General features: G+C 49.9%; 1 protein-coding gene across 9 annotated transcripts in view; it reads left to right on the plus strand.

Annotated features, from left to right (window-relative positions):
• The window catches only part of TPM2 (tropomyosin 2), a 103,928-nt gene extending 82,556 nt beyond the window's left edge, over window positions 1–21,372 (plus strand). For 3 of the 9 annotated variants that reach the window (XM_073562489.1, XM_073562497.1, XM_073562493.1), the window contains 4 exons: window positions 6,032–6,107; window positions 6,843–6,905; window positions 6,990–7,059; window positions 20,972–21,372. In XM_073562489.1, the coding sequence (XP_073418590.1) occupies window positions 6,032–6,107; window positions 6,843–6,905; window positions 6,990–7,059; window positions 20,972–21,054 (292 nt within the window). In that variant the 3' untranslated portion in view covers window positions 21,055–21,372. Of the gene's footprint in view, window positions 1–6,031; window positions 6,108–6,553; window positions 6,630–6,842; window positions 6,906–6,989; window positions 7,060–11,366; window positions 11,849–20,971 lie in introns of those variants that run through there. The other 6 variants (XM_073562491.1, XM_073562495.1, XM_073562490.1 and 3 more) reach the window with 3 other exon arrangements.
• Window positions 21,373–22,753: the final 1,381 nt, after the last annotated feature.

A 22,753-nucleotide genomic window follows, 5' to 3' on the forward strand; every position in this document is an offset into this window, starting at 1 on the left:
CCCTAATAACAGACCTGAAGTACAGGAGTGACCGTCCCACCTCAGCTCTACAGTCACCGCTATTCCCAGGACCCCGGAATCCCCCTAATAACAGACCTGGAGTACAGGAGTGACCGTCCCACCTCAGCTCTACAGTCACCGCTAATCCCAGGACCCCAGAATCCTCCTAATAACAGACCTGGAGTACAGGAGTGACCGTCCCACCTCAGCTCTACAGTCACCGCTAATCCCAGGACCCCAGAATCCTCCTAATAACAGACCTGGACTACAGGAGTGACCGTCCCACCTCAGCTCTACAGTCACCGCTAATCCCAGGACCCCGGAATCCTCCTAATAACAGACCTGGAGTACAGGAGTGACCGTCCCACCTCAGCCCTACAGTCACCGCTAATCCCAGGACCCCAGAATCCTCCTAATAACAGAGCTGGAGTACAGGAGTGACCGTCCCACCTCAGCTCTACAGTCACCGCTAATCCCAGGACCCCGGAATCCCCCTAATAACAGAGCTGGAGTACAGGAGTGACCGTCCCACCTCAGCTCTACAGTCACCGCTAATCCCAGGACCCCGGAATCCCCCTAATAACAGAGCTGGAGTACAGGAGTGACCGTCCCACCTCAGCTCTACAGTCACCGCTAATCCCAGGACCCCGGAATCCCCCTAATAACAGAGCTGGAGTACAGGAGTGACCGTCCCACCTCAGCTCTACAGTCACCGCTAATCCCAGGACCCCGGAATCCCCCTAATAACAGACCTGGAGTGCAGGAGTGACCGTCCCACCTCAGCTCTACAGTCACCGCTAATCCCAGGACCCCGGAATCCCCCTAATAACAGACCTGGAGTGCAGGAGTGATCGTCCCACCTCAGCTCTACAGTCACCGCTAATCCCAGGACCCCGGAATCCCCCTAATAACAGACCTGGAGTACAGGAGTGACCGTCCCACCTCAGCTCTACAGTCACCGCTAATCCCAGGACCCCGGAATCCCCCTAATAACAGACCTGGAGTACAGGAGTGACCGTCCCACCTCAGCTCTACAGTCACCGCTAATCCCAGGACCCCAGAATCCTCCTAATAACAGACCTGGAGTACAGGAGTGACCGTCCCACCTCAGCTCTACAGTCACCGCTAATCCCAGGACCCCGGAATCCCCCTAATAACAGACCTGGAGTACAGTAGTGACCGTCCCACCTCAGCTCTACAGTCACCGCTAATCCCAGGACCCCAGAATCCTCCTAATAACAGACCTGGAGTACAGTAGTGACCGTCCCACCTCAGCTCTACAGTCACCGCTAATCCCAGGACCCCGGAATCCCCCTAATAACAGACCTGGAGTACAGGAGTGACCGTCCCACCTCAGCTCTACAGTCACCGCTAATCCCAGGACCCCGGAATCCCCCTAATAACAGACCTGGAGTACAGTAGTGACCGTCCCACCTCAGCTCTACAGTCACCGCTAATCCCAGGACCCCAGAATCCCCCTAATAACAGACCTGGAGTACAGGAGTGACCGTCCCACCTCAGCTCTACAGTCACCGCTAATCCCAGGACCCCGGAATCCCCCTAATAACAGACCTGGAGTACAGTAGTGACCGTCCCACCTCAGCTCTACAGTCACCGCTAATCCCAGGACCCCGGAATCCCCCTAATAACAGACCTGGAGTGCAGGAGTGACCGTCCCACCTCAGCTCTACAGTCACCGCTAATCCCAGGACCCCAGAATCCCCCTAATAACAGACCTGGAGTGCAGGAGTGACCGTCCCACCTCAGCTCTACAGTCACCGCTAATCCCAGGACCCCGGAATCCCCCTAATAACAGACCTGGAGTACAGGAGTGACCGTCCCACCTCAGCTCTACAGTCACCGCTAATCCCAGGACCCCGGAATCCCCCTAAAAACAGACCTGGAGTACAGGAGTGACCGTCCCACCTCAGCCCTACAGTCACCGCTAATCCCAGGACCACGGAATCCCCCTAATAACAGACCTGGAGTACAGTAGTGACCGTCCCACCTCAGCTCTACAGTCACCGCTAATCCCAGGACCCCGGAATCCCCCTAATAACAGACCTGGAGTACAGGAGTGACCGTCCCACCTCAGCTCTACAGTCACCGCTAATCCCAGGACTCCGGAATCCCCCTAATAACAGACCTGGAGTGCAGGAGTGACCGTCCCACCTCAGCTCTACAGTCACCGCTAATCCCAGGACCCCGGAATCCCCCTAATAACAGACCTGGAGTACAGGAGTGACCGTCCCACCTCAGCTCTACAGTCACCGCTAATCCCAGGACCCCGGAATCCCCCTAATAACAGACCTGGAGTACAGGAGTGACCGTCCCACCTCAGCCCTACAGTCACCACTAATCCCAGGACCCCGGAATCCCCCTAATAACAGACCTGGAGTACAGTAGTGACCGTCCCACCTCAGCTCTACAGTCACCGCTAATCCCAGGACCCCAGAATCCTCCTAATAACAGACCTGGAGTACAGGAGTGACCGTCCCACCTCAGCTCTACAGTCACCGCTAATCCCAGGACCCCAGAATCCTCCTAATAACAGACCTGGAGTACAGGAGTGACCGTCCCACCTCAGCTCTACAGTCACCGCTAATCCCAGGACCCCAGAATCCTCCTAATAACAGACCTGGAGTACAGGAGTGACCGTCCCACCTCAGCTCTACAGTCACCGCTAATCCCAGTACCCCGGAATCCCCCTAATAACAGACCTGGAGTGCAGGAGTGACCGTCCCACCTCAGCTCTACAGTCACCGCTAATCCCAGGACCCCGGAATCCCCCTAATAACAGACCTGGAGTACAGGAGTGACCGTCCCACCTCAGCTCTACAGTCACCGCTAATCCCAGGACCCCGGAATCCCCCTAATAACAGACCTGGAGTACAGGAGTGACCGTCCCACCTCAGCTCTACAGTCACCGCTAATCCCAGGACCCCAGAATCCTCCTAATAACAGACCTGGAGTACAGGAGTGACCGTCCCACCTCAGCTCTACAGTCACCGCTAATCCCAGGACCCCGGAATCCCCCTAATAACAGACCTGGAGTACAGGAGTGACCGTCCCACCTCAGCTCTACAGTCACCGCTAATCCCAGGACCCCGGAATCCCCCTAATAACAGACCTGGAGTGCAGGAGTGACCGTCCCACCTCAGCTCTACAGTCACCGCTAATCCCAGGACCCCGGAATCCCCCTAATAACAGACCTGGAGTACAGTAGTGACCGTCCCACCTCAGCTCTACAGTCACCGCTAATCCCAGGACCCCGGAATCCCCCTAATAACAGACCTGGAGTGCAGGAGTGACCATCCCACCTCAGCTCTACAGTCACCGCTAATCCCAGGACCCCAGAATCCTCCTAATAACAGACCTGAAGCACAGGAGTGACCGTCCCACCTCAGCTCTACAGTCACCGCTAATCCCAGGACCCCGGAATCCCCCTAATAACAGACCTGGAGTGCAGGAGTGACCGTCCCACCTCAGCTCTACAGTCACCGCTAATCCCAGGACCCCGGAATCCCCCTAATAACAGACCTGAAGTACAGGAGTGACCGTCCCACCTCAGCTCTACAGTCACCGCTAATCCCAGGACCCCGGAATCCCCCTAATAACAGACCTGGAGTGCAGGAGTGACCGTCCCACCTCAGCTCTACAGTCACCGCTAATCCCAGGACCCCGGAATCCCCCTAATAACAGACCTGGAGTGCAGGAGTGACCGTCCCACCTCAGCTCTACAGTCACCGCTAATCCCAGGACCCCGGAATCCCCCTAATAACAGACCTGGAGTACAGGAGTGACCGTCCCACCTCAGCTCTACAGTCACCGCTAATCCCAGGACCCCGGAATCCCCCTAATAACAGACCTGGAGTACAGGAGTGACCATCCCACCTCAGCTCTACAGTCACCGCTAATCCCAGGACCCCGGAATCCTCCTAATAACAGACCTGGAGTACAGGAGTGACCGTCCCACCTCAGCTCTACAGTCACCGCTAATCCCAGGACCCCAGAATCCTCCTAATAACAGACCTGGAGTACAGTAGTGACCGTCCCACCTCAGCTCTACAGTCACCGCTAATCCCAGGACCCCAGAATCCTCCTAATAACAGACCTGGAGTACAGGAGTGACCGTCCCACCTCAGCTCTACAGTCACCACTAATCCCAGGACATCAGAATCCTCCTAATAACAGACCTGGAGTACAGGAGTGACCGTCCCACCTCAGCTCTACAGTCACCGCTAATCCCAGGACCCCGGAATCCCCCTAATAACAGACCTGGAGTGCAGGAGTGACCGTCCCACCTCAGCTCTACAGTCACCGCTAATCCCAGGACCCCAGAATCCTCCTAATAACAGACCTGGAGTGCAGGAGTGACCGTCCCACCTCAGCTCTACAGTCACCGCTAATCCCAGGACCCCAGAATCCCCCTAATAACAGACCTGGAGTACAGTAGTGACCGTCCCACCTCAGCTCTACAGTCACCGCTAATCCCAGGACCCCGGAATCCCCCTAATAACAGACCTGGAGTACAGGAGTGACCGTCCCACCTCAGCTCTACAGTCACCGCTAATCCCAGGACCCCGGAATCCCCCTAATAACAGACCTGGAGTACAGGAGTGACCGTCCCACCTCAGCCCTACAGTCACCACTAATCCCAGGACCCCAGAATCCCCCTAATAACAGACCTGGAGTACAGTAGTGACCGTCCCACCTCAGCTCTACAGTCACCGCTAATCCCAGGACCCCGAAATCCCCCTAATAACAGACCTGGAGTACAGGAGTGACCGTCCCACCTCAGCTCTACAGTCACCGCTAATCCCAGGACCCCAGAATCCCCCTAATAACAGACCTGGAGTACAGGAGTGACCGTCCCACCTCAGCTCTACAGTCACCGCTAATCCCAGGACTCCGGAATCCCCCTAATAACAGACCTGGATTACAGGAGTGACCGTCCCACCTCAGCTCTACAGTCACCGCTAATCCCAGGACCCCGGAATCCCCCTAATAACAGACCTGGAGTACAGGAGTGACCGTCCCACCTCAGCTCTACAGTCACCGCTAATCCCAGGACCCCGGAATCCCCCTAATAACAGACCTGGAGTACAGGAGTGACCGTCCCACCTCAGCTCTACAGTCACCGCTAATCCCAGGACCCCGGAATCCCCCTAATAACAGAGCTGGAGTACAGGAGTGACCGTCCCACCTCAGCTCTACAGTCACCGCTAATCCCAGGACCCCAGAATCCTCCTAATAACAGACCTGGAGTACAGGAGTGACCGTCCCACCTCAGCTCTACAGTCACCGCTAATCCCAGGACCCCGGAATCCCCCTAATAACAGACCTGGAGTACAGGAGTGACCGTCCCACCTCAGCTCTACAGTCACCGCTAATCCCAGGACTCCGGAATCCCCCTAATAACAGACCTGGATTACAGGAGTGACCGTCCCACCTCAGCTCTACAGTCACCGCTAATCCCAGGACCCCGGAATCCCCCTAATAACAGACCTGGAGTACAGGAGTGACCGTCCCACCTCAGCTCTACAGTCACCGCTAATCCCAGGACCCCGGAATCCCCCTAATAACAGACCTGGAGTACAGGAGTGACCGATCATAGCTCGGTTCTAGTGAAACCCATGTTATCCCTCTCACAATACGCGGTATAATTGGTGGACGCCATTAAGCGCGCAGTATGGATACAATGAGTCTGGAGATTGCCCTCTGACTGATATATTAGGATTATTTGGGGTCTATAGTTCCTCCGTCTGTCACCTCCTCCCCCATGGTCGAGTGCAATCCAGTCCTCTACACTAGTCTCCAAACTAGTCATGGCCATCGTGATGTCACAGGTCCAGTAACTCTTCATGACTCTCAGTACTAATACTGGCGGGGAGGTCCTTATGGCTGCGGTGAGGTCATGGTCCCGGGAGTCATGAGGCGGTGTAGTCTGGGTATTTCTCCTGGGTTCTGATGTTATGTGGATGCTCACTCCCTGTAAACGTCGTCTGATTTTCCTTTTTTCCTTCCGGAGTCGGTACAGGGAGTTAGAAACAGAACTCCGCACAATGGACCAAGCACTGAAATCCCTGATAGCAGCAGAGGAGGAGGTATTGGAGGAGGCGCCTGCCCCATCTCTGCTGTCTAGCCTCATGTCTCTTCTGTCTATCAGAGGTTCTCTGCCTGTCTCTGATCTGTCACTAGATCTGAACTCTGCTATGTCACTGTGCAGCCGGACGGCGCTGTCCTTCTAGGGGGGAGTTGTAGACCTGCCATATCGTTCACACTTCTGTATGAGTCATCTTTGGAGGATCCTGGTCAGTGTTTGGTGCTGTCACCAGGCAGCCGCTCAGTCCTCATGTCAGAGACTCGCCTTCCACCCTTCTAATAGCTGATACATCGGCCTCCTCATCGTTTTCGCACTTCTGTATTCTGCTCTTTCATCCTGTGTTGGCTTCTTATCTCATTTTTGCTTTTCCACCTTTCTCTCTCCTTTTCCCCTTCACGCCCTCCATTCTACCCTTCCGCACTTCCCTGCTTTATGTCCCTCACACAGTAAATGTGGTGACTTAGAGGAGGAGCTGAAGACTGTCACCAATAACCTAAAGTCCCTTGAGGCTCAAGCAGATAAGGTATCATGTGCTTAAAGTATCCAGGAACATCTGCTGTGTGATAACATGTCCTGGCATCGCCTCTTCTAACAACTCTGCCCTGGTCAATGCCCTGCATGGAAGCGCCACCCTCTAACATGGCTAATCCCGGTCCTGAAACGCTTGTGCCCTCATTATTCTCTGTCTACTAATGATGGAGATGGAACCTAATCTTCTCCATCTGTCCTTCTATAGTATTCATCCAAAGAAGATCACTATGAGGAGGAGATAAGACATCTGACGGAACGGCTGAAGGAGGTGAGGCTGAGCTGCTCTTGTAGAGTCTACCCCTTCATGGAAGACATCTTTCCTCTGTATAAAATGGAATTGTCTTTTTTTTAGACTGAAAGCCGAGTGGAGTTTGCAGAAAAATCAGTGGCAAAGTTGGAGAAGACCATCGATGACCTTGAAGGTAAAATTTTATAGTGACACTGGCTTCATCCTGCTGCTACGCTTATCTCGTCTGTTCCCAGGTTCCTCATGAAATCTTTGACAATTTTCAGGCAAATGCTATTCCTAGGAATCTGTCACTAGAATTCTCTGATGGTGGGCTTTCATTACATGATTATTCAGACTGATGATTTATTCGTAGTCACATGACAGAAGATGTACAGCCTTGTCCTTCTTAGGCCATGTGCACACCATGCATTTTTCCTGCGGTTCCGCAGCGGATTTTACCGCTCAGAAACGCTGCAGATCCGCAAACTGATTTACAGTAAATCAATGCAAAAAAAAACGCTGTGCAGACGCTGCAGATTTTTCTGCGCGGTTTTTGTGCGGTACAAAAAATGCAGCATGTCACTTCTTTTGTGCGGTTTTCCACCTGCTCCATTCTCCAAATCCGCAGGGGGAAAACCGCAATAGAAAACTGCAGAAAAACCGCTGGAAAACCGCAATAAAAAGGAAGAAATCCGCAGGAAAAATGCAGGTAATTTGACCTGCGGATTTCTTCAAATCTGCGCGGAAAAATCCGCAGGAGGAAAATCTACGTGAGCACTTAGCCTTAGGTTCCCAGCTGGGTTGTCCAGGCTTGTTTATGAAGTTGGGTTGTTCCCAGGTGCTGATGGACTTTCAGTAAACTGTTTTCAACTTTGATATGACTATGATATAATAATTGGTCAATTTAAATAAAAAATGCAGCTTTGTCCTTGTTTAGCTGTTTGTGATGTAGTTGTTCTTAATGGGTCATCTGTGCCGGGTTGCCCTCGCTGTATTTTCTATGCTGGGTTTTACAGTTGGGTTGTTTTGTGCCAGGCTGTCCTTAGTGGGATATACAGTGGGTACGGAAAGTATTCAGACCCTTTTAAATTTTTCACTCTTTGTTTCATTGCAGCCATTTGGTAAATTCCAAAAAGTTCATTTTTTTCTCATTAATGTACACTCTGCACCCCATCTTGACTGAAAAAAAACAGAAATGTAGAAATTTTTACAAATTTATTAAAAAAGAAAAACTGAAATATCCCATGGTCATAAGTATTCAGCCCCTTTGCTCAGACACTCATATGTAAGTCACATGCTGTCCATTTCCTTGTGATCCTCCTTGAGATGGTTCTACGCCTTCATTGGAGTCCAGCTGTGTGTAATTAAACTGACCTCACAGCTCACAGTGCATGTCAGACCAAATAAGAATCATGAGGCCAAAGGAGCTGGCCAAGGAGCTCAGAGACAGAATTGTGGCAAGGCACAGATCTGGACAAGGATACAAAAGAATTTCTGCAGTACTCAAGGTTCCGAAGAGCACTGTCGCCTCCATAATCCTTAAATGGAAGAAGTTTGGGACCACCAGAAGTCTTCCTAGACCTGGCCGTCCAGCCAAACTGAGCAATCGTGGGCGAAGAGCCTTGGTCAGAGAAGTAAAGAAGAACCCCAAGATCACTGTGGCTGAGCTCCACAGATGCAGTAGGGAGATGGGAGAAAGTTCCACAGAGTCAACTATCACTGCAGCCCTCCACCAGTCGGGCCCTTTATGGCAGAGTGGCCCGACTATGAGAAATAAGATTCTTTGGTCTGATGAGATGAGGATAGAACTTTTTGGAAATAATTCTAAGCAGTATGTGTGGAGAAAACCAGGCACTGCTCATCACCTGCCCAATACAATCCCAACAGTGAAACATGGTGGTGGCAGCATCATGCTATGGGGGTGTTTTTCAGCTGCAGGGACAGGATGACTGGTTGCCATTGAAGGAAACATGAATGCGGCCAAGTACAGAGATATCCTGGATGAAAGCCTCTTCCAGAGCGCTCTGGACCTCAGACTTGGCCGAAGGTTCACCTTCCAACAAGACAATGACCCTAAGCACACAGCTAAAATAACAAGGGAGCGGCTTCAGAACAACTCTGTGACCATTCCTGACTGACCCAGCCAGAGCCCTGACCTAAACCCAATGGAGCATCTCTGGAGAGACCTGAAAATGGCTGTCCACCAACGTTCACCATCCAACCTGACGGAGCTGGAGAGGATCTGCAAGGAAGAATGGCCGAGGATCCCCAAATCCAGAGGTGAAAGACTTGTGACATCATTCCCAAGAAGACTCATGGCTGTACTAGCTGAAAAGGTGTGTCTACTCAATACTGAGCAAAGGGGCTGAATACTTATGACCATGGGAGATTTCAGTCTTTCTTTTTAATAAATTTGCAAACATTTCTACATTTCTGTTTTTTTTCAGTCAAGATGGGGTGCAGAGTGCACATTAATGAGGGAAAAAATAAAATGTGCAGTATGTGCAGCTTTGTCTTTGTGGGTTCTTTTTGCAATGTCGTCCTTAAGGACACACTTATTAATAGGTTGTCAGTGCTGGGATAGCCGTAAGGACATTTTATCAATAGGACATCTGTGCAGGGTTTCCGTTGCTGAGTTGTGTCGCGTTGTCCTTGCTGGGTCGCCCTTTCAGGGTCATCCTTGTTAGTCATCATATGTTAGATTCTCCATATCTGGTTGTCCTTCATGTATTGATTGTTGTGATTGTCCTCAATGGTTTGTCTCTTTTTTTTCATGCCGGGTTGTTTGTGGTGGTCGCCCCTTGCTTGTGTTTGGACTTTCCATGCTGGGTTGTTTGTGGTGGTCGGTCCTTGCTTGTGTTTGGACTGTCCATGCTGGATTGTTTGTGGTGGTCGGTCCTTGCTTGTGTTTGGACTCTCCATGTTGGGTTGTTTGTGGTGGTCGGTCCTTGCTTGTGTTTGGACTGTCCATGCTGGGTTATTTGTGGTGGTCGTTCCTTGCTTGTGTTTGGACTCTCCATGCTGGATTGTTTGTGGAGGTCAGTCCTTGCTTGTGTTTGGACTCTCCATGCTGGGTTGTTTGTGGTGGTCGGTCCTTGCTTGTGTATGGACTGTTCATGCTGGGTTTTTTGTGGTGGTTGGTCCTTGCTTGTGTTTGGACAGTCCATGCTGGGTTGTTTGTGGAGGTCAGTCCTTGATGTGTTTGGACTGTTCATGCAGGGTTGTTTGTGGTGGTCGGTCCTTGCTTGTGTTTGGACTGTCCATGCTGGGTTTTTTGTGGTGGTCGTTCCTTGCTTGTGTTTGGACAGTCCATGCTGGGTTGTTTGTGGAGGTCAGTCCTTGATGTGTTTGGACTGTTCATGCTGGGTTGTTTGTGGTGGTCGGTCCTTGCTTGAGTTTGGACTGTCCATGTTGGGTTGTTTGTGGTGGTCGGTCCTTGCTTGTGTTTGGACTATCCATGCTGGGTTGTGTGTGGTGGTCGGTCCTTGCTTGTGTTTGGACTGTCCATGCTGGGTTGTTTGTGGTGGACGCTCCTTGCTTGTGTTTGGACTTTCCATGCTGGGTTATTTGTGGTGGTCGTTCCTTGCTTGTGTTTGGACTCTCCATGCTGGATTGTTTGTGGAGGTCAGTCCTTGCTTGTGTTTGGACTCTCCATGCTGAGTTGTTTGTGGTGGTCGGTCCTTGCTTGTGTATGGACTGTTCATGCTGGGTTTTTTGTGGTGGTCGGTCCTTGCTTGTGTTTGGACAGTTCATGCTGGGTTGTTTGTGGAGGTCAGTCCTTGATGTGTTTGGACTGTTCATGCAGGGTTGTTTGTGGTGGTCGGTCCTTGCTTGTGTTTGGACTGTCCATACTGGGTTTTTTGTGGTGTTCGGTCCTTGCTTCTGTTTGGACAGTCCATGCTGGGTTGTTTGTGGAGGTCAGTCCTTGCTTGTGTTTGGACTGTCCATACTGGGTTTTTTGTGGTGGTCGGTCCTTGCTTGTGTTTGGACAGTCCATGCTGGGTTGTTTGTGGTGGTCGGTCCTTGCTTGTGTTTGGACTGTCCATACTGGGTTTTTTGTGGTGTTCGGTCCTTGCTTGTGTTTGGACTGTCCATGCTGGGTTGTTTGTGGTGGACGCTCCTTGCTTGTGTTTGGACTTTCCATGCTGGATTGTTTGTGGTGGTCGGTCCTTGCTTGTGTTTGGACTCTCCATGTTGGGTTGTGTGTGGTGTTCGGTCCTTGCTTGTGTTTGGACAGTCCATGCTGGGTTGTTTGTGGAGGTCAGTCCTTGATGTGTTTGGACTGTTCATGCTGGGTTGTTTGTTGTGGTGGCTCCTTGCTTGTGTCTGTGCTGGGCTCTCCTCAGTGTGTTGTGTCTTACTAGGTTACTCATGATGGTTTGGTCTTGCCCAGTTGTCCTTGCTGGCTCTGACTGTTCTCTGATCCCGTGCCCCTCTTGTGTTTCCTTCTCTGGTATACTCTGCTCTGACTTTCTATCCTCTGCTCTGTGCCTTCCCTAGATGAGGTCTATGCTCAGAAGATGAAGTATAAGGCCATCAGTGAGGAGCTGGATAATGCCCTTAATGACATTACCTCTCTCTAAGCCCTGACTTCCAGACGCTCTGCTCTTCTGTCCATCTACTGTTCCTGTCACTCATGTCCTGCGGTCTGTCTCTGCTGCACATTTCAGCACCTCTCACCTCCAGAGCTTCCTCCAGGCTGGTCCTCTATGCAGATGCACGTGGTCATTGCCCTGGATCTCCCTCCATGCTTCACTATTGTTATCTCCTTATCTTCTGCAGTCACTGATGACAGACATGGAGGTCTCATCCTCCACCATCTCTTCTGTCTTGTACATAAATCTGTAGACGGATCTTTTGTGTTTTGTGTGATTCCATGTCAGAGACGGGTAACAGATTCCTGGACAGGTCACACAGACATGGAGGCTTCTGCTGCTCATTGTTTTCTCCTTGACATTGGTGAATAAAGTGCTTCTTCTCTACTTTCTATCTCTGTCGTTCTTTCATGCCTCCATGCTTTTCTCACTCATAGTTTCATATCTATATATATAAAAATGAGTGTGTTTATGTATGTGTGTATCGGCCACGCCCACTCTACATAACAACCAATCACTAAGCATCTTTCATTTCACCAGAGCTGTTTAGAAGAAGCTGAGCTGTGATTGGTTGCTATGAGCAGCAGTTTTCCTTGTAGATAGTTGTGGTAACTGAGCCAATTATTCTTATCATTTCTATCGTGTTATCGTCTTTCTGTAAAGCTGGAAATAACATAATTTATTACCTGTGCCGACACAGATCACCCTCTGACACAGACTGCAGGGGGAGCCCAGAATCACTCAGGATAGGATTAGATACACAGCTCAGCAGACAGTATCACAGGATAGGATTAGATACACGACTCAGCAGGGTGTATCACACTGGATAGGATTAGCTTAGACGGCTCAGCAGTCAGTATCACACAGGATAGGATTAGATTAGACGGCTCAGCAGTCAGTATCACACGGGAGAGGATTAGATACACGGCTCAGCAGTCAGTATCACACGGGAGAGGATTAGATACATGGCTCAGCAGACAGTATCACACAGGAGAGGATTAGATACACAACTCAGCAGTCAGTATCACACAGGAGAGGATTAGATACACGGCTCAGCAGACAGTATCACACGGGATAGGATTAGATACACGGCTCAGCAGTCAGTATCACATGGGATAGGATTAGATACACGGCTCAGCAGACAGTATCACACGGGATAAGATTAGATACACGGCTCAGCAGACTGTATCACACGGGATAGGATTAGATACATGGCTCAGCAGACTGTATCACACGGGAGAGGATTAGATACACGGCTCAGCAGTCAGTATCATACAGGATAGGATTAGATACACGACTCAGCAGTCAGTATCACACAGGTTATAATTAGATACATGGCTCAGCAGACAGTATCACACAGGATGGGATTAGATAAGACGGCTCAGCAGTCAGTATCACACGGGATAGGATTAGATACACAGCTCAGCAGTCAGTATCACACAGGAGAGGATTAGACATACAGCTCAGCAGTCAGTATCACACAGGATAGGATTAGATACACAGCTCAGCAGTTAGTATCACTCAGGAGAGGATTAGATACACAGCTCAGCAGTCAGTATCACACAGGAGAGGATTAGATACACAGCTCAGCAGTCAGTATCACTCAGGATAGGATTAGATACACGGCTCAGCAGTCAGTATCACACAGGTCATAATTAGATACACAGCTCAGCAGGCAGTATCACACAGCTCAGCAACAGGATGTGCCAAAGGAGAGGACATTTTCATTCCAAGAATTCCACTCATTCCATCTGATTTGCCTTTTGATTTTAAACACCTCCAGTTTCCACTTCGACTGGCATTTGCAATGTCCATTAACAAGGCTCAGGGACAGTCCTTGAAAGTAGTAGGGATCGGTTTGCCATCTCCATGCTTTTCTCATGGTCAACTTTACGTGGCCTGTTCCAGAGTTGGAAATGCCAAAAATCTGTTCATCTTTGCACCGAATGGAAAAAACAAAAATGTTGTTTATCAAAAGACTCTTGAATGAGTTGAAAATAAAATACTTGAGTAGTCATTTAGCTAATCTGTGTTGCAAATCTGTAGTGTTGAATATATGATGTGAAATGTTTTTAGGTGATATATAATCATTATAATTCGTTATTACTTACCGTGGTTAGTTACTATGCCCGGGCAACGCTGGGATCTTCAGCTAGTCATCTATAAAGATCACTGTTGCAGTTTCCTGACTGCGCACCTGTGTGACACTGCGCAATTGGCTTGGATGACACGCAACCTTGTACACTGTCATCTGTATTAGCAGCACCGTATACTTACCGTTGCTTGTTTGTGCAGGCACGGCGGTCTCACTGGCATGAATACGTGGGATGCCGCCTACATATAATTCCCGCACATAGAACTCGCTCTAGTGCTGCTTGTAGCGCATGGAAATTAGAATTCAAGCACTCATGTAATTGTTTATAAATCTACCTAGTGAATGAGCACACTGATCAGCACAACAAGACCCTGATCGGCCATCTCTGAGTGCACCAAGACCTGCTCAATGTTCTCTATACTGTACAGACTGATGAGAGGCACCGAGACCCTGATCAGCCATCTCTTGAGTGCACCAACACCTGCTCTATGTTCTGTAAGCTGAGCAGACCAATGAGCTGCACTAAGACTCTGATCGGCATCTCTGAGTGCACCAACACCTGCTCTATGCTCTTTATACTGTAAAGACCGATGAGCTGCACCAAGACTCTGATCGGCCATCTCTGAGTGCACCAATACCTGCTCTATGCTCTTTATACTGTAAAGACCGATGAGCTGCACCAAGACTCTGATCGGCCATCTCTGAGTGCACCAATACCTGCTCTATGTTCTCTATACTATACAGACTGATGAGAGGCACCGAGACCCTGATCAGCCATCTCTGAGTGCACCAACACCTGCTCTATGTTCTCTATACTGTACAGACCAATGAGCTGCACTAAGACTCTGATCGGCATCTCTGAGTGCACCAACACCTGCTCTATGCTCTTTATACTGTAAAGACCGATGAGCTGCACCAAGACTCTGATCGGCCATCTCTGAGTGCACCAATACCTGCTCTATGTTCTCTATACTGTACAGACCGATGAGCTGCACCGAGACCATGATCGGCCATCTCTGAGTGCACCAACACCCGCACTATATCCTGTATACTGTACAGACCGATGAGCTGCACCAAGACTCTTATCGGCCATCTCTGAGTGCACCAACACCTGCTCTATGTTCTCTATACTGTACAGACCGATGAGCTGCACCAAGACTCTGATCGGCCATCTCTGAGTGCACCAACACCTGCTCTATGTTCTCTATACTGTAAAGACCGATGAGCTGCACCAAGACTCTGATCGGCATCTCTGAGTGCACCAATACCTGCTCTATGTTCTCTATACTGTACAGACCGATGAGCTGCACCGAGACCATGATCGGCCATCTCTGAGTGCACCAACACCCGCACTATATCCTGTATACTGTACAGACCGATGAGCTGCACCAAGACTCTTATCGGCCATCTCTGAGTGCACCAACACCTGCTCTATGTTCTCTATACTGTACAGACCGATGAGCTGCACCAAGACTCTGATCGGCCATCTCTGAGTGCACCAACACCTGCTCTATGTTCTCTATACTGTACAGACCGATGAGAGGCACCGAGACCCTGATCAGCCATCTCTCAGTGCACCAACACCTTCTCTATGTTCTGTAAGCTGAGCAGACCAATGAGCGGCACCGAGACCCTGATCGACCATCTCTCAGTGCACCAACACCTTCTCTATGTTGTGTAAGCTGAGCAGACCAATGAGCTGCACTAAGACTCTGGTCGGCCATCTATGAGTGCACCAACACCTGCTCTATGTTCTTTATACTGTACAGACAAATGAGCTTCACCGAGACCCTGATCGACCATCTCTGAGTGCACCAACACCTGCTCTATGTTCTGTATACTGTACTGACCGATGAGCTGCACGGAGACTTTGATCGTCTCTGAGAGCAACAACACCTGCTCTATGTTCTGTATACTGTACAGACCGATGAGCGTCACTGAGACCCTGATCGACCATCTCTGAGTGCACCAACACCTGCTCTATGTTCTTTATACTGTGCAGACAATTGAGCTTCACCGAGACCCTGATCGACCATCTCTGAGTGCACCAACAGTTGCTCTATGTTCTGTATACTGTACAGACCGATGAGCGGCACCTCGACCCTGATCGTCCATCTGTCAGTGCACCAACACCTTCTCTATGTTCTGTAAGCTGAGCAGACCAATGAGCTGCACTAAGACTCTGATCGGCCATCTCTTGAGTGCACCAATACCTGCTCAATGTTCTCTATACTGTACAGACCAATGAGCGGCACCGAGACCCTGATCGACCATCTCTGAGTGCACCAACACCTGCTCTATGTTCTGTATACTGTACAGACCAATGAGCTTCACCGAGACCCTGATCGACCATCTCTGAATGCCCCAACACCTGCTCTACAGTATGTTCTTTATACTGTACTGACCAATGAGCGGCACCTCGACCCTGATCGTCCATCTGTCAGTGCACCAACACCTTCTCTATGTTCTGTAAGCTGAGCAGACCAATGAGCTGCACTAAGACTCTGATTGGCCATCTCTTGAGTGCACCAACACCTGCTCAATGTTCTCTATACTGTACAGACCAATGAGCGGCACCGAGACCCTGATCAGCCATCTCTGAGTGCACCAACACCTGCTCTATGTTCTGTATACTGTACAGACCGATGAGCTTCACCGAGACCCTGATCGACCATCTCTGGGTGCACCAACACCTACTCTTATGTTTTGTATACTGTACAGACCAATGAGGGGCACCGAGACTCTGATCGGCCATCTCTGAGTGCACCAACACCTTCTCTATGTTCTGTATACTGTACAGACCAATGAGGCGCACCGAGACTCTGATCGGCCATCTCTGAGTGCACCAACACCTTCTCTATGTTCTGTATACTGTACAGACCAATGAGCGGCACCGAGACCCTGATCGACCATCTCTGAGTGCACCAACACCTGCTCTATGTTCTGTATACTGTACAGACCAATGAGGGGCACAGAGACCCTGATCGACCATCTCTGAGTGCACCAACACCTGCTCTATGTTCTGTATACTGTACAGACCAATGAGGGGCACAGAGACCCTGATCGACCATCTCTGAGTGCACCAACACCTGCTCTATGTTCTGTATACTGTACAGACCAATGAGGGGCACCGAGACCCTGATCGACCATCTCTGAGTGCACCAACACCTGCTCTATGTTCTGTATACTGTACAGACCAATGAGGGGCACCGAGACCCTGATCGACCATCTCTGAGTGCACCAATACCTGCTCTATGTTCTGTATACTGTACAGACCAATGAGCGGCACCGAGACCCTGATCGACCATCTCTGAGTGCACCAACACCTGCTCTATGTTCTGTATACTGTACAGACCAATGAGCGGCACCGAGACCCTGATCGACCATCTCTGAGTGCACCAACACCTTCTCTATGTTCTGTATACTGTACAGACCAATGAGCGGCACCGAGACCCTGATCAGCCATCTCTGAGTGCACCAACACCTGCTCTATGTTCTGTATACTGTACAGACCAATGAGGGGCACCGAGACCCTGATCAGCCATCTCTGAGTGCACCAACACCTGCTCTATGTTCTGTATACTGTACAGACCAATGAGGGGCACCGAGACCCTGATCGACCATCTCTGAGTGCACCAACACCTGCTCTATGTTCTGTATACTGTACAGACCAATGAGGGGCACCGAGACCCTGATCGACCATCTCTGAGTGCACCAACACCTGCTCTATGTTCTGTATACTGTACAGACCAATGAGCGGCACCGAGACCCTGATCGACCATCTCTGAGTGCACCAACACCTTCTCTATGTTCTGTATACTGTACAGACCAATGAGGGGCACCGAGACCCTGATCGACCATCTCTGAGTGCACCAACACCTGCTCTATGTTCTGTATACTGTACAGACCAATGAGCGGCACCGAGACCCTGATCAGCCATCTCTGAGTGCACCAACACCTGCTCTATGTTCTGTATACTGTACAGACCAATGAGCGGCACCGAGACCCTGATCGACCATCTCTGAGTGCACCAACACCTTCTCTATGTTCTGTATACTGTACAGACCAATGAGGGGCACCGAGACCCTGATCGACCATCTCTGAGTGCACCAACACCTGCTCTATGTTCTGTATACTGTACAGACCAATGAGCGGCACCGAGACCCTGATCGACCATCTCTGAGTGCACCAACACCTGCTCTATGTTCTGTATACTGTACAGACCAATGAGGGGCACCGAGACCCTGATCGACCATCTCTGAGTGCACCAACACCTTCTCTATGTTCTGTATACTGTACAGACCAATGAGGGGCACCGAGACTCTGATCAGCCATCTCTGAGTGCAACAACACCTGCTCTATGTTCTGTATACTGATTGGACTTCAGCCTTATATGTTTTACAAAAATGTCCACTGTCAATATGTAGGCACTTTAAAAAATGCAACCCCTGTGAATGAGGTCAAATAACCAAGAGATCCAATACAATAAAATATAGAATATTTAATCATAAATACAAAAAAAAGAAAAAAATGAAAAGCAGAGATGCCAAAATAGGAGACGCTGGGTGTGAATAAAAATGAGGTAGAATTAAGATAATTAGCTAGAAGGTATCATAGCCATAAATGTTTATACGGCATATCCAATAATTGTATAATTGGGAAATAAATGAATGGTACACTGAAAAAATACACTGGTAAAAAAAAATATTATACACAAAGCATTGTATATAACTTAAAAAAGTGGTGTCTACTTTTGTGAATTATTATTTTTTGACTCTCCAGATGCCTAATAGTAATGATTACTTGATATGCATTCCCTGGGTCATCCCCAAACCTTGCTCAGCAGTGCTCCCTACATCCTTGGGAGACTGGGTATAAAATGACGCTGCATTATAAGTCACGGGTTGTAGAAAGCTGGATCAGGTGCCCCATAAGGACTGTAATGGCGTTTAATTAAGGCCGTTCTGTAATCTGTTACCTAATAGAGATGAATAACCTGACAGGAACTCTCAGCTGAGGTACTGGACTTCTATGGTTTCAGTTTTCCCCTCCCAGCCCCCCGGTCTCACCCCTTCATCTCGCTCTTCTTCCCACCCACTTTCTCTGTCCACCACCTCCTCCCTCCCGGTTTCTATGTCCGCCTCTTCCCTCCTCCCTCCCGGCTTCTATGTCCGCCTCTTCTTCCTCCCTCCCGGATTCTATGTCCGCCTGTTCTTCCTCCCTCCCGGCTTCTATGTCCGCCTGTTCTTCCTCCCTCCCGGTTTCTATGTCCGCCTCTTCTTCCTCCCTCCCGGATTCTATGTCCGCCTATTCTTCCTCCCTCCCAGTTTCTATGTCCGCCTCTTCTTCCTCCCTCTCGGTTTCTATGTCCGCCTCTTCTTCCTCCCTCCCGGTTTCTATGTCCGCCTCTTCATCCTCCCTCCCAGTTTCTATGTCCGCCTCTTCTTCCTCCCTCTCGGTTTCTATGTCCGCCTCTTCTTCCTCCCTCTCGGTTTCTATGTCCGCCTCTTCTTCCTCCCTTTCGGTTTCCATGTCCGCCGCTTCCCCCCGTTTCTATGTCCGCCTCTTCCCCCTCCCTCCCAGTTTCTATGTCTGCCTCTTCCCCCTCCCTCCTGGTTTCTATGTCCGCCTCTTCTTCCTCCCTCTCGGTTTCTATGTCCGCCTCTTCTTCCTCCCTCCCAGTTTCTATATCCGCCTGTTCTTCCTCCCTCCCGACTTCTCTGTCCGCCTGTTCTTCCTCCCTCCCGGTTTCTATGTCCGCCTCTTCTTCCTCCCTCCCGGTTTCTATGTCCGCCTCTTCATCCTCCCTCCCAGTTTCTATGTCCGCCTCTTCTTCCTCCCTCTCGGTTTCTATGTCCGCCTCTTCTTCCTCCCTCCCGGTTTCTATGTCCGCCTCTTCTTCCTCCCTCTCGGTTTCTATGTCCGCCTCTTCTTCCTCCCTCCCGGTTTCTATGTCCGCCTCTTCTTCCTCCCTCTCGGTTTCTATGTCCGCCTCTTCTTCCTCCCTCCCGGTTTCTATGTCCGCATCTTCTTCCTCCCTTTCGGTTTCCATGTCCGCCTCTTCTTCCTCCCTCCCGGTTTCTATGTCCGCCTCTTCATCCTCCCTCTCGGTTTCTATGTCCGCCTATTCTTCCTCCCTCCCAGTTTCTATGTCCGCCTCTTCTTCCTCCCTCTCGGTTTCTATGTCCGCCTCTTCTTCCTCCCTCCCGGTTTCTATGTCCGCCTCTTCATCCTCCCTCCCAGTTTCTATGTCCGCCTCTTCTTCCTCCCTCTCGGTTTCTATGTCCGCCTCTTCTTCCTCCCTCTCGGTTTCTATGTCCGCCTCTTCTTCCTCCCTTTCGGTTTCCATGTCCGCCGCTTCCCCCCGTTTCTATGTCCGCCTCTTCCCCCTCCCTCCCAGTTTCTATGTCTGCCTCTTCCCCCTCCCTCCCGGTTTCTATGTCCGCCTCTTCTTCCTCCCTCCCGGTTTCTATGTCCGCCTCTTCTTCCTCCCTCTCGGTTTCTATGTCCGCCTCTTCTTCCTCCCTCCCGGTTTCTATGTCCGCCTCTTCATCCTCCCTCCCAGTTTCTATGTCCGCCTCTTCTTCCTCCCTCTCGGTTTCTATGTCCGCCTCTTCTTCCTCCCTCTCGGTTTCTATGTCCGCCTCTTCTTCCTCCCTCTCTGTTTCTATGTCCGCCTCTTCTTCCTCCCTCTCTGTTTCTATGTCCGCCTCTTCTTCCTCCCTCTCTGTTTCTATGTCCGCCTCTTCTTCCTCCCTCTCTGTTTCTATGTCTGCCTCTTCTTCCTCCCTCTCGGTTTCTATGTCTTCCTCTTCTTCCTCCCTCTCGGTTCTATGTGCGCCTCTTCTTCCTGCCTCCCTGTTTCTATGTCCGCCTCCTCCTGCTTCCAGGTTCCTTGATCCACCTGCTCCTCTCTCCCTCTTGGTTCTTCTGTCTACTTCCTTGTCCATCTGCCAGCAGAGTTGAACCTCCTTCTCCTTTTAGCTCTTCTGTACACCTATGTCTTGCTTCTGGCTCCTCAGGACTGTCATCCAGTCACCTGCTGCCTGGTTTTACTTCTGTCCTCCTAAAGCTCCGAACTCCTCTTCTGTGGCTTATCTTTTCCTTCTGTGCTGGAGACTGTTTTTCTCACAGATGTCACTGAGGAACAGGCTTCAGGTATGTACTGGTACGGATGACACATCGCACATCAATAATGTGCACCTACCCCCGATTTGTGTGCATGAGGACATATTGTGTGATGTTAAGGTTGGATTTTGGTCATGGACAGGTTTCAGGTTGTCATAACCTGAATGTGAGTGACAACATTGAATGCTATGGCTGATCAATGTGTCTTTGGTTGATTGCTCGGTTGATCATTGTGGCTGGTTTCTGGTTAGTCGTATTGATCACTGGTTTCTTGTTTGTTCCTTCAGAGACCTTGTCATCAGCGAAGGAAGAGAAGCTGGAAATTCAGCAGACGCTGGACCAGACATTGGTGGAGCTGAACAACATGTAACATGCAGATCCGGCTGTCATAGTCTCGGGCTCCATTCATTAGCCACTTGCACAGTTGTACTCAATGAATATTGTCTCACGCTGTCACTGTCCCTGCTACCAAAAATGCCTCAGATTCCACAGAGATGCCCCACCATGAATGATACGTTCTCCATGGCCTCCCTTCAACTCCATCAATTCCAGACGCGGAAACAAGAAAAAGATGTTTTGGAAGATCTTGGCTTTTCACAATGACTTAATATGACACATGATGTGTGCGCCTTGATCGTGTGATGTATATAGGATCTGTGTACCCTAATAAACCTGGTGCATGAACTCATCACAAGTTCTAAGGTTCTCATGTGGGACTGCTCCTCCGACTCTTCCGTCTTCTCTCTACCCTTTCCTGGTAGTGTGAAGTGTTGTGCCGCTGTGTGCTGCTTCCTACATATGGTCATATTGGAGGGGAATACTATATCGGGGACGTGTATTTATCCTTCATCTCACTACTGGCTGATCTGATAGGTAGTATATTCTCATGCTAGCATAGTGACATATATGTATAATTTATAAAAACCACTGGTGGGGAAAGATAAAGGCAATGTGAGCTGCAGCAGCCCTTCATCAATAACATCTGCAGCAACCTTGCTTCATAACCACAGAAGTGATGTCACAACTCAGTTGTAGGGGGACCAGGGTTTTTTTCCCTGTCCCTAACACAAGGGGGCACCCTAGCTTTCACTACTCCTCGTGATACTTCTGAAGGTGAAGATGCCGGGGCCTCCGCCCTTGCCTTATTTCCTAAGTTAGCCCTCTGTTCTTTTCCCCCACCAAGGGAAGAGGGGGCACTACTGTGCACCTCAGTACACCAACCAGACAAGGCAACACAAACAAGGGTTAACAGAAAACTCCAGGCCTACAAAATATTTACTCACAACAGAGGAATGCACTGGGGTGTGCAAGAAGGGGAATAAACCAGAATGGAGAAGGATGGTGAATTACCACGCAAACAAACCAAGCAACAGTCAGATATCTCCTTTAAACTCCTCCCAGCCATGCAGCATAAGCTAGCTCTGACAAACGTTTCACCCAGATTATAGAGTGGATAGGATTGGCTAGCTGAGCTCAGCTGTGAGCCCAGAACTCCCAACATGGCCGATTAATCCCTGTTCTGCCAAAATAAATAAACACCATTTAAAAAGAAGTGGTTCTTTTCAGCGCTGGAGTAGGAACAATGAGACGCTGTGGTCTTCTAGCGCCTCTCTGTTGTGGTAACCCCGTGACAAGCAGCTGCAGTAGATCTACTTTCATAAATGAGGACTGCTGCAGCTGTTATTTGGCCTATGAAGCAGGGTTGCTATGGATGACGTCGGGTTCATGAAAAAAGGCTGCTGCAGCTATACTTAGGCTCAATAGCAGCTGCATCAGTTCTCCTTAAAGGGGTTGTCCGGGTTTTTCACATAATCTCAGTACATATCTGGGCTGCAGAATTATGACAATAAGTAATTTACTTTCTATCACTAGTTTGCACAGTTTTCTAGATATTCTGAACAGAACGTCCAAGGGGGGGGTGTTATGGCATTGAAATGATAACTGGTCGTAACCTCCTACTCTACTCCAAACATGCCCTCTATAGCAAAAACCCCACCCTCCATAGCTACAGGCCCTCCCCGTCCACATGAAGAAGCCCTCATCACACAGCAGCAGATTTGGTGCAGTGT

This window comes from Dendrobates tinctorius, unplaced genomic scaffold, assembly GCF_039654945.1.
Source record: "Dendrobates tinctorius isolate UK_male_01 unplaced genomic scaffold, ASM3965494v1 ptg000353l, whole genome shotgun sequence".
In the NCBI taxonomy this organism is placed as follows: Eukaryota; Metazoa; Chordata; class Amphibia; order Anura; family Dendrobatidae; genus Dendrobates; species Dendrobates tinctorius.